This window comes from Amia ocellicauda, chromosome 7 (assembly GCF_036373705.1).
Source record: "Amia ocellicauda isolate fAmiCal2 chromosome 7, fAmiCal2.hap1, whole genome shotgun sequence".
NCBI lineage: Eukaryota > Metazoa > Chordata > Actinopteri > Amiiformes > Amiidae > Amia > Amia ocellicauda.
In genome coordinates this window covers 3,838,467-3,851,098 of record NC_089856.1, presented here as the reverse complement: position 1 = coordinate 3,851,098, position 12,632 = coordinate 3,838,467, and the positions used below count along the sequence as shown (strand labels likewise).

General features: G+C 50.1%; 1 protein-coding gene across 2 annotated transcripts in view; it reads right to left on the bottom strand.

The window, feature by feature from the left end:
- Window positions 1-3,740: 3,740 nt before the first annotated feature.
- Window positions 3,741-12,632, bottom strand: part of plppr2a (phospholipid phosphatase related 2a) — a 38,523-nt gene continuing 29,631 nt past the window's right edge. Inside the window, exons 4-8 of one of the 2 annotated variants that reach the window (XM_066707993.1) lie at window positions 12,210-12,330; window positions 11,225-11,475; window positions 10,680-10,856; window positions 9,800-9,927; window positions 3,741-9,087 (exon numbers count right to left, since the gene is read on the bottom strand). In XM_066707993.1, the coding sequence (XP_066564090.1) occupies window positions 8,982-9,087; window positions 9,800-9,927; window positions 10,680-10,856; window positions 11,225-11,475; window positions 12,210-12,330 (783 nt within the window). In that variant the 3' untranslated portion in view covers window positions 3,741-8,981. Of the gene's footprint in view, window positions 9,088-9,783; window positions 9,928-10,679; window positions 10,857-11,224; window positions 11,476-12,209; window positions 12,331-12,632 lie in introns of both variants that reach the window. The other variant, XM_066707994.1, reaches the window with a different exon arrangement.

The following is a 12,632-nucleotide window of genomic DNA, read 5'->3' as shown; positions in this document are numbered from 1 at the left end:
GAGTGATAAAGCTCAACATTAAACAGATGGCCAAACGAGAGCACCGAACTCATCCAACACACTGTGCAACAACTGTGCTCTTCTGTTTTGTGTGGTTTACCCCCTCGTACAGTCTGGAAGCTGTTCAGATATTGAAGTGAGAGAGAGGGACAGACAGAGCAATGGAGAGAGAGAAACAGACAAAGAGAGAGACAGACAGACACAGAAAGAGACAGACAGAGAGAGAGAGAGAGAGCAGGGTGGATCAAGTTACACTCGGGTACAGTGTAATCAATGCAATCCAGGCAGGCCCTCAGTCACTGCAGGGCTCTGGGGGCTGAGCCGAGCATTTAGACAAGGGTGGGTAGAACAATCCCGAACCACAAACAGAAGGAAACCCCCAGAGAGCAGCGCCGACCCAGCTGCTCGCACCGCCCGTGGCAGAGTCCCAGCCGTCATCTTGTGTTTTAATTTTGGGCTATCGATCTGCGTGTCGACGGCAGGGGATGCTGCAAAGGCAGGGAAAGGTCTCTGTGACAAAAAACAAGCAAACCGAAGACAAGAGCAATTAAGTCAGCTGGGAGGGGTCAAAAAATGGTAGCACAGGTTGTAGCACAGGTTGTAATTTCCCGAACTATCACGATTCATGCGTTTTTATAGTTTTACTGTCATGCTTTGATTTTATAGTTGATTGAAATCGATTTTATAGGGTATTAAAATAATTAAATAAAGAAATAGCATGAATCTTGTGCAGCTAAAGCGTAGGCAGTTCACGGTGTCTATCAAAAACAGAGCAAATACTGCCACCTAGTGGACAGAGCGCTGTACTACTGCTCGGCTGTAACGCCAGTCCAGAACCAGAGCCGGGTTTATGAAGCCAATCATCGCTTCACTTCAATAATGAATAAGTCGCTTGTTATTGATGTATTCAAATAATTTCGCCCTGTTTTGTCTTAAGTACAATAAGCCAGTTCAGTAACAGTTCACATCAATTAGGCACAAGCACATTTTCAGATCCCTATAATATTCAATCATTCCGAAAGCTCCCTTTTAGGTTACTTTACTTTTTATTACCCATTGACAAGAAGTCGTTGGTGAAAGTAATAACATAATAGATCTTTGATATTGGCACAGTTCAGTCCCAATGTAGTCGTATTTAGAGATGTAAAATATTGCAGAAGCGCGCAGGGACAGTGATATCGTCTCTTGTGTGGTGATGTGTCGGAGATGCCACCAGAGGGCAGCACCCGTCCCCTCATGCTCTCTGAGTGTGGCTTGTTTCTGTGCATATTTTTCGCCACAGTAATTGCACGGGTGATTAAACTTGTTTAAAGCGGATTACACAGCCCTCAGCACGGCATCGCAGAGACAGACAGCCACTCGAGTGACAGTGAAACATATCAAGACATTTAATCAGCTGCTGTGGATCGGGGGCTTCACACCAAACAGGGCAGAGGAGATATTGGCAGGACAGTAAATGAGCTACACACACACAGGCACACACACATATATATACACAAATACATCTAACTAAGCTTTACACCTTAACAGGCAACAGGCTCCTATTTGTTTATGGACACCAGACAAATAAAATGGTTGCCCATCACTTTTATTTTCCAAAATGATGCACCATTGCTACAGTGGCAGTGGAATGCATCGCCACTCTTCATGTGAAATAGTTAGTTGGTCACTCATTTAGTTTGGTCACATATATTATTCATTAAAGTATACTTTTTCAGCAATTATATTTTCCCTGAGGCATTGATTATCTTTTTCCATAGTCCCAAATCTCAGCCTAAGGTTAGACTGTTTCCGGCTGACACTGAAGCCCTGAGTGTGACGATGTGTTTATTTTAGTGGGAGTAACATACAGTGGACAGACATCGGGATTAGGAGTCACTTGGGCCTAAACACGCCTGTTAAACACGCCACGTCAAGCACACACGTACTGTATCGTACGGACAGTTGCTTATTTTTTCTACTACTTAAAAGTTGCTTCTTTTTAAAACGTTCTGTCCAGAATGGAGTCAATCGCATTGCTAATTTGTAGGGTGAACTTGTGCTTGACAAATGACTATTACCAATAACGAGGGGTTTACAGCACACGAAACATGGCCAGACGAAACCACCATCCCTCCCAGCACAGTGCAGTAAAGCACAGGGTGACATTTAGCCGGCGCTGCTCATTCTGCATGAGCGCAGGGACAGAGGAGAGGGCAGGAGAGGGCAAAAGTTCAATTTCAGCGCTCGGTTTCGCGCACACAATTAAAAGCTACAGCACTTCTAACCAGACCTGTGAGAAAATCCACACAGACACGAGGTGCGACTTACACTCCATACACACTCCATTAACCCTTGAAACCGTACACAACCCATTAAGACAAAAACAAATGAACATAACAACGCTCAAGAGACGGGGAGGGAGGGCACGGACAACGTCATCATAATAATCACCACCATCGGATCTGATCCCAGAGAGTAATTTAGCCTTTTTTACATCGTCACCACTTTAATATAAACAACAGACTAAGTGTGGCACAAGATGGCCAAAGGGTGATGTACAGGATCAAAACAATTCATAGACGCCCAAAACATCTTGTCCAAAACCCATTGTATTACATCAGTAGGGAAGCAACTCCATTTTAAGGCCCAACAACAGCCTGAACCCCCAACACCACAATCTACACTCCCTTCAGTTACCTCAGTACGAAATCACTGCCAACCTGTACCGGGTCCCCTAACTGATCTGTAACCCTATCATTTCACCACTGCACCAGTCTCCCTAATTCAAACGCACTCTTATCCAACGCTCAGAGTCAGAATTTCGATTTTTCCCCTGAGAAGTCAGACTCTTCACATAGAGGCAGGACTATAAACCAGATCCTCCTGAGCGGGAGATTGCTCTCCAGCAGAGAAGCGACACTAGATGCCATTGATTGCGGCTCATCCTTATATAATCCATCTTTAGATGACATAATCTCTAGATTACATTAGTCCTTCCTTTTCTTATCCTTTTTAATGCAGCCGACGGTGTCCCTCTGAGCCGTCTGGGTCCACACGATTCCCCTTAGCGCTCCTCCATCGCAGACCCTGCTGTCGATCCCATCCTTTCCTCTTCTCCTCCACCTCCCAGATCTCCAGCTGAACCGGGCCAGGTGGCCTGTCGTGTCCTCCCGCCGTCTCCGCCGCTGTGTGTCCCCTGCTCCTGCTTGTGTCCACGTCGAGTGGCCCCGGCGGGGGACCGACACCAAGTGCTCCCCGCAGAGGTGTCCGCCGGCCCTCGAGGCTAACGTTCCCGGACGTTTCTGGGACGTTTCTGAGGCAGGTTTTCCGCCTCACTGCCTCGCCGTGGCGGCTCCCCTCAGAACCGTCTGATCCCTGTGAAACATCCCGGGGGTTTTGTTGAGCCGGCGCAGACACCTCCCTCACGGCACTTTGGTTCGGAGGAGTCTTCCCACTTTGCCGTCCAGCCGTAGCTTTGCAGTTAAGGGAGAAGAAACGGGGCAGGGGCGACTGGAGGGGGACATGCAGAGACTTCCTTAGAATATGCAATTAGTAGGAAGAGAGGAATAGGGAGAATATTGCCTATGTTTACATCTCCAACTAAATTAACCATGGAATAATTATAAATAATGTACAAGATATTCCAAAGCTTTGCAGTGCACTTAAGCTTTGGAATATCTTGTACATTATTTTATCTGCGCGCCTTGCAAAGCACAAAACAGACGCAGTTAACAAAACGGAAAGAAAACAGGAGTCTTTTTTTCTTTTTTATTGCAATACTGATTGTTTTATTTTATTATCAGACAAATCTTTACAAAACAGAAGGTACATTGCAACGACATGAAAAACAACATCACCTTCAGCGCACAGATCACCTGGTGCCTCTTCCTGGATTGTTTAGTTTCTCTAGCTTCGTTTTTTTTTTTTTTTTTCTTTTTTTTTTTCTTCTAAAAAGTGTTGGCCAAAACCAAAAAGAGCCAAACAGCTCCATCGTGAGCACCTGCCGAACGGGCACTCTGAGCGGACGCCCCCTCGGGGGTCCTCAGGCTGCCCGTTACTGAGTAGTAGTGCATGATGGTCGAGCGAGCGTGGGGGGGGGGGGGTAAGCAGTGAAGGTGGAAGAGCGATGGGGCAAAGAAACAGGGAAAAAATGTATAAATAAGAGTGGAAGAAGTAAAAGAAAACTGGACAGCAACAGAACTCTCTCCATCTTGATAACTGAAGACGAGTCAAGACTGTCGTCAGTCCGTCAAATCACGGGACAAGACGCCTGGCTCGTGGAGCGTCGCCCAACATCCACGTCCCATAAACGGGTGAGGTCCACAGGTTCATCTGGACCTGGGCTGCTCGTCTCACTTCTCCATGGACTGAGGACAGGGCGTTCGAGAGAGGGGTGCACAGAGGGGCGGCACCGAAGGCCCCGGGTTGTTCCACAGAAAAAAAATAAAGACTACGAGGCTGGGTTTCTGTCGGGATGGTAGCGAAGGACAGCAGCGTGGCTCGGTGCCGGACCTGGGGGGGCCACAGTCTCGCTATAGGTCTCTGTTAATCACGATCTGGTGGCAGGAGTGACTTTGATTAATGTAGGTCAGGGGTGTAAGAGTCCAATCTCGCAGTGTCTTCTGGCTCTGATCTCAGCTCTACGATTGATCTAATTAATTGGATTAATTGAGTACTTCTCCCTATCTCTCTCTCTCTAAACTCGGACATGTTTCACAGGTCTGAAAGCTCAAGTAAAACCAACACATTTGAAGTGGTGAGCTGAGATAAGTGAAAAAGTTAAATGCGCCCGACTGAGGACATCATTAAATTTATTGAGGAATTGGGAGCTCCTGTTGGAACTAAATTGAGAAGACACTACGCTACCAAGAGTGGAGTCTGATCCCCCGACTTTAGGCAAATAATTAACCAATGTACAGACCCAGGGGCCATGAAAGTGCAAAGAGCCCAATCTGAACTCCACCAATGTATGGGAACTGTATCGGTAAGTATTGATCATAACAGACTGTAGCGCCACCTTAAGAAGTTGCTTTTCCCTGGGTTTGTGCCCGACGGGGTGCACCGTGCTCGGGGAATCGCAGAGAGAGCGGCACCCCCCCCTCCCCCCACGCTGACAGCACCGCACATCTGGGACATCTGCGCTGAGCACCAGACACATGTCAACGAGGGGCGCTTTCATCTTAGACAGGAACGTCTCCTCTCTGTGCACCTCTGCTGTGAGCCCCCAGACATTCACACCGGAGAGGAAATGGAACATTGTTGTTTTTTTTAAATTATTTGTTAAATGTTTTTAATATTATTATTATTATTATTATTATTATTATATTTAAGTTTTCCACGATATGTACAGACTGGTATCTAGGTCATGCATGTCAATTCAGTGACATCAAATAGAAGTAAAATCCACCCACGTTCTTCAGTGTAACAATGGCAATTTTGTTGCTCTCTCTCTCTCTCTCTCTCTCTGTAGGTATTTAAACAGGGTGCAGTAATAACCTTGACAGTTGTAAAAAGCTATTTACAAGAGGATTTATTTTTTCCCGGTATAAACATAATCCGATCTGGTCTATAAAATGTCGGGGAGCAAGCGTGCGTGTGAGAGTTTGTGTTTGTATCTGTGTGTGTGTGTTTGTGTGCGAGTTGGGGGGGGGGGGTCGGAGTGCTCGCTGTTAAAAGTTGACCTCAAACGAAAGAGCACAGGGGTGGGGTGGGTGGGGGGTGGGTATGACAAAGGTAGGAGTGCGTCAAAACACAGCAAAGACAGGAGACGCAGCACAGGGTGGGCAAAGGGGCTGTGCAAAAACACACAGCACAGCTGGCATGCCATGTGAGGAGGTGTACCGGCAGGGGGTACGTAAATGAATGCCATAATTATTCATAAATACATCATAAACAACTCAGTAGATGAATAAGTATATAAAAGCTCTCTCCTATACAGAAAATACATACAAATCTGACTTCCTGCTCTTAAACTCTTGATACAGACTCTTTGTGTGTCTTTTTTTATATATATAAACATGGTGTCACAGGTTTAAACAACAGTTTGGGGTGAGAGGAAAAAAAAAAAAACATGTCAGTGATCGATTTTTTTTTTTTTTTTCCTGAGCAATAAAATAATCTCTCTATCGATTTATTTTCACTGATCTTTGCCAGCACAACGTGACTGATAAACTGAAGCCGGAGAACTTAAAAGGGTTCGATTGGTCTTCTGTTGCTGATTCTGCCCTTGTACTATAAATAGGTGGGAGAAAAGGCAGCATATATCCAGTGTTATATAACCCCTCCTTGAACGATCGCAGCGTCTCGGAAGGCAGAGAAGCACCCACTTCAGGAGATAGAGTAGACGTGTGCACACAGTCCTCCTGATGTCAAAACCTTCTGCCAAGCCAAGCTGAGGGTCTGCAGGGCTTTCGTGGAACAAGATTGTCAGCAGTTTGCGGTGGTCAAATAAACAAACAAACACATACATAAATAAATAAAGAGATTGAATAAATAAATCAATGTGGATTCTAGAAAATCTGTATATCAGTGCGTTCGGACCGTTGGACAGTTACGGCCCAAACTACACGATTTGTAAGGGAAAATACGACGCATGTAGAAGACGCCGAATTCAAGGAAAAAAATGGCACTGGCGTACAGGTGTAATATTTCTCATCAGCTCGTTTTCAGAAAGCGGAACCCATTACCTGTGCCATCCTAGGGTTGACATGATCGCCAAGTTACCCCCTGACCAACCCCGCCCCCCATCATCACGAGGACCCGAAAGTGTGTCCGTAAAAACAAAGCCAAGTCTGCACGTTGAGAAGCGTTCGGATCTGTCAGAGATGTCTCCGTCTTTACTCGACTGCATTTTCAAGAGCGTGGGGCGATGTTCTACGAGAACGATACTCTGGTGCGGGGGGAGGGGGGGGAAGCAGTGACCTTTCAAAAGCTTTTCCAGGAGCGCTCTGACTCGCGTCCCAGACACACAGCCCAGGCTCCCTCTTCCGAAAAGGGCAAACTGACAGCTCTGTGAAACTCAAACCGCAACGTCGCTTACTGAGCAAAAACATGCTTTTTGGATTTGTTTTAAAGGGTTGAAAAACATAATAAAAGGATGTTACCTGTTTTTTTTACCCAATAACAATGGAAATGTCCCTAACAGGAGGTCCTCCCTACCGAACCCCCTGTAGACACGGTGGCAACTGCTCCAGGTGTTATTTCCCCCTTACCAATATGGCGACACTGAAACTGCAGTATATTTTTCTATCAATGGCTGAGGAAACTTAGCAGCTCCCTACCCTGCCAGCCTCCAAGGCCAGGTGACCAGGAAACCAGCAGCTTGATCCAGTGGGAGTGGCAGACCTATGGGGCAGGTATCCATTACGGTCAGACTCAGCGAGCCAGAATGATGGGGTACCATGTCCGGATACCATTTTCCTGCCGGGAATTCTAAATTGTAAAGGCTGACCTATGCGGCAACGTCATCTGTAATTGTTATGGTGGTGCAACTACTTGTGTGGATCACATTATGAGACAGTGACAGATAAATAAAATACTGGATGCCAATAAAAATGCCAAAAGACACATCACGGCCCAATGGGGGCGTGTCCGATAGGTCACAGCCAAAGCATTGTGTCTCTAGAGTACGTCCCTGTCAGACACCTTGTGATTGTGAGCTAGGCGTTTGAGGATGTGCTCGGTCTCGGGTCTGGATGCAGTCCTCTGGCGCGGGCCGGGGTTGGCAGTGTTCTCGGTGTCTGAGCGGCAGTCAGGCTGTGATGGCTAGCAGAGAGGGAGGTATTCTGGCTCAGAGGCGAGATTGCTGGAGGTCTGTTGGAGTTTTGCAGTAGGATTCCTTCGGGAGTCGGTCAGCGAGGAGTAGGGTGGGGTCTGGGGACTGCTGGAGGCCGCTGGGGTCCGATGCGACGCAGAGACGGGAGGAATGCGGGGTGGGGCGGGGAGGGTGCAGCGGAACCAGACGGGGCCGTGGAGCGCAGACCGGGCCAAGGACCCTGAGTTTCAGGACCCTGCTGACTCTCTTGGATGCCGAGGGATGACCGGGCCCGGAGAGGCGTTCGCCCCAGGACCTCACCCAATCCACGCGTAGAAGCCCTGACAGTGTTGGCGTTCAGTTGTCAAGCAGCTGCTGACCAGGACAGGAGATCTTTATTCCACCAAGCAGGAATGAGAGAAACTGTACTGAGGGAGGGGAACAGACTTCTAGAAAAGAGCTGGATTCCAGGAGAAGCCATTCAGGAGCTGAGTGAGTTTGATCTGGTGGAGATTCAAGTGGATTGGGATCGTATTCTGGGCTTCCTGGCTGACGTGGGGTGCCAGGGTTTATAATCCAGTGACATAAGTCTTTGCTGGGGTCTCGTCGAGAGTCCAGACCCACCTCTGTGTGGTCAAAGGGGCCCCAACATGTGAGGCACAGGGTCGGGGAGGAGGCCCGGCCAGGGGGTAGTGTGTGTAAGCCAGTTGGGACGGTGTTGTATCTTGGCATTGCCTGCTGAGGCTTGGCGGGTCACAGGGTGTGTTTGCCACTCCGCAGCGGGTGGAGAGAGGGACGCGGAGGGAGTGGGATGGGAGGGCAGTGCTGAGGAAGTCCCCGAGTGGCGAAAGCTGACGGGGACGGACAAGGCATGACGCCATCAGAAGAGTCCTCCTGCCAGCGTCACGTTTTCAGAGCATCGGCAGTCTGGCAGTGACGGACAAGCAATCTCCGCATCCCGGTTCTGAGAGGAGTCCGGTGAGCCGCCCGGGGGGAAAACAAGACAAGGGGGTGCGGTTCATCTCTCGAGTTCATCTCAGGTGCAAGAGGATCCTCTAGACGCAGAGGCCGGGCGGGGGATGATGCTGGGGGTTGGGAGGCTCACCTCTGGGGGGTGTGTTGGCAGTGATGGTGGTGGTGAGGGGCGGGGGGTGGTGGGAAGATGTCTAGACCTGCGTGGAGTAGGAACGGTAGAGCGAGGGGCGTCCGGAGGGGTGGGCGGCGCAGCGGGGCAGGGTCGTCTGGTCTAGACTTCGCTGGAGATGGAGCGTGAGGGGATGAGGACATCGGGAGTGGCAGGGAACAGGTATGGCTGATGGTCATGTGATCTCTGAGAATGCAGCTCGCTGAGTCTAAAAGGAGCCGGATAGGAGAGAGAGAGAAATGGAGAGAGAGAGCGGGAGAGAGAGAGAGAGCAATGTTAGCTATACTTCTTAATCCCAACCTGACTTGAGTCCTGCCACGTTAGACCGAACAGCCCTGACACAGAGGTGCGGAAGTCCGCGATTCTTCAATTATTTATTCATTACAAAAATAGGAGGGAGTTGGATTAAAAGTAAGATGAGAGGATGGAGGAAAAACAAGGTAACGGTTCTTTCCAGAGACATGCAGGCGAGGGAGGGGTGTGCAGGGGGAGCACCCAGGTTCGAGATCAGAGACACAACCCACGGCCGACTCCCCGTCTAGCCGGCTCTGAGCTCTGGACCGACAGTGATCGTTGCCTGTTTATAATCGTCGCCTTTTTATCTTCTTATTTTGAAGGTTCCTCTGACCTAAGGAATGGCCACAGGATGTCCTGTGTCCCCCCCCGTCCCCCTGCAGCACAGGAAGCACAGGGTCTGTAGTGCTGGGAGTGAGGGGCTGTGCCAAGGCTGCCTGATGCTGTGAAGGGGGCACAGTGCTCTTGGGGAGGCGGGTGGCGGGGCGGGGGAGTCAGGGGGAAGTCAGGGGCGGTGCGGTTGGGGTGGGGGGAGTACAGCGAGGTGGGGGGGACAGTAGGGAGGGTGTGGCTGCGTCCAGGAGCCCTACCTCACCCCCCCGCCCCTTACCTGAGGGCCACTTAACTTTTCGAGTGGACTCTCCACACAGGGCAGAGACATCATGGGCATCCCCACCATGGGCTCCGGGCGCAGGGGCCGGGGGGGCGGGGCCAGGGACCGGCTCTGCTGGAAGTTGTTGATCACGCACGTCACCTGATCAGGGGGGAGGGCAGGAAGTTAAGAATCAAATCAATCAGCTAATACACAAGCCAGGGAAATAAAATGTCTCCTGATAAATATAAAAATAAATTAACTATGTAAAATTGAATATACTTCACAATATGTTAAACAGATGTTTTTGGTGATGGTTGTGAGTGAAAGAGGAATCTCACTTCCTCTCACTCACTCACCCCCCCGAAACCTACGGCTTATTTTTCAGGCCCCGTTCCCAATTACTTAATTGCTACAATTATCCGATTAACTGATTTAATTGAATACTTCTCTACAGACTGAAAATGGTTTAGCATCTGGTGCCTCTTAAATCCACACACTCTTTCAATAGGAAAACAGATTCAGATTGTTTTTAGACCTTGACAAAATATCAGATACTGTATGTCTAACTGAATGAAAAATACATTCGCTTGAGGCTTCCAGCTGGAAGAAATATATTTAATAATAATAATAATGGAATCCAGAGGACACAGCCGGCCCCCGGGAGCTGAGTATGAGCCCCTCCATAACACCATTAAAGTTAACACATGCCGACACAGCAGCAGTGTCAAAACATCCCCCCAAGCTACAGACTTCAGCCTCCTGCCTGACAGTCTGGACCCTCTCATGGTGACGCAGTGCCAAGCGGTCACGTGGTGTATGACTGAGATGATGTATGACAAATCCCCTCGCTCTGTAGACACATAACCGCCCCCTGCACACGTACTAGCACCTCCCCAAGCCCTCAGGCCTACCAGGAAGGCGGCGATGGAGCCCCCGGTGAGGTAGCCGGCCAGCACATCGGCCCAGTGGTTGCGGTACTCGGCCACGCGCACCACGCCCACCAGCACGGCCAGCGACAGCAGCGTGAGGCACACGGTGGGCTTGGTCAGCCGCGTGCCCTTAGTGCGGAACACCAGCGTCACGTACATCTGCAACACGGAGCACACGCAGGGTTAGACAGAGGACATACACACACACATCAACACAGAGCACACACACCCCTCAGCACAGAGCACACACGCACACATACACAGACACACGCCTCAATACAGGATATGCAGACACAGAGCAGTGAAGTTAAACAAACATATCTCAGTAATGCAAACTTCTACGTTTCATAAGTTCAATTGTGTTTTATGTTCTTGAAAAGAATCAGGAAGGAGAATGTGTTGCCAGAACTGGTGCCAGTGTTCTCTGCGGAGCAGCAGGCAGCTGGAACACAGCACACTTTCTCTTCTTGAGCATCTTACTGAAACTCTGACACCCTGCCTCCCCGTGGCCCCGTCCCGGCACCTACCACAGTGTAGATGGCCGAGTACACACTCAGCGCCGCGTCTTTCGAGGGGAAGGATTTGCGGGCAGACGCCACCACCAGGGGGTTGCCCGTGCACGCCCGCCGCTCAGTGATGTACTGCAGGGCCGACTGGCAGCCCAGCGCCGTGTAGTTGGGGCGGCAGGCCGACAGGAAATGGGGCGTCTGGTTTCCGGTGACCACCTGGCCGGCGTTGGCGAATATGGTGGTGGTGAAGAGGCCAAAGGAGTAGACCCCTGCGAGGCAGAGAGAGAGGGAGAGGATGGAGGAAGAGGAAGTCGTTGAGATGGCTGAGACGGACCAGTGGAAGAACGCAGTGGAGCCCGTGGCCCAAGCGCCACAGTACAGTACGAGTAAACGAACCACACAGAGTTGTCATGTCTATTTTGTTGGGTGCCGGATGGACAAGTTTTTGCAACTTAAGCTTTCCTGGGGGGGTGGGTGTTGTGTCTGCTCCAGGAGCGCTGACACAAGGAGCTTTGCCGGTCCCCGCTGATGCTTGACAGCAGAGTGAGTGGGATGGGAGGCTGTCAGACTGTGTTGAGACCAGATGAGTCTGACCCATTTGGAAATGTGGGAAAAAAGGGCAAATAATGGCTTTAAAAAAAGACGAATCAGCTGCTAAAAAAAAGAAAATTAAAAAAAACAGCCGCATGTGCGAGTGCCAGAGCACACGACCCCATAACTCATTAAGAGGAGGGTCTTAGGTTTCTCCTCAGGGCCCGCGATGGCGCAGCGTGATCAGAGCCCCGTCCGCTGTCCGCCCGCATCACAGGGGCGCGATGGTGACTGGTACAGGTCGAGGCACGGGGTCAGCGCTGGCTGCTGTCTCCTCTCTCTCACACTCACACTCTCATTCACTCACACACACACACACTGTCACACACTCACTCTCTCTCCCACACTCCACACTCTCGACAGCATTACAGACAGTACAGTATTCATTATTAATAATTATTGTCGGGCCTACCTAGAAAGCGCACTATTCTGCGCAGGAGGGGGTTGAAGTAGCAGCAGTCTCCTGTGACGATGGTCTTCTCCCGGGCGCTGTCCGACTTCAGGAAGAACAGCGCCAGCTCTCCCGCCAGGATCTGCACGACAGAGACAAACAGAGAAGAGACACGTGAGACTCGCACGCCCGTCACCGCCAGGTCGACTCCAAAACCTTTGCCGCCGCTGCGCGGATGGCAGAGAGCCAGGCTGCCAGGCATGGAGGCACACTCCGGAGCAGAGAAAGCAATTAACACCGCTTCCAGCTGCTCACGCTGTTGACGGTGTCAGTGTCAGTTCCAGGAGTCGCAGTGTGAGGCACGGCTTGGCAACCTGTCCAGGCACAGGATCTGTTTTAATTAATTAGTTAAAGTTGCAGTTGCAGAAACAAGGCGGGCTGCAC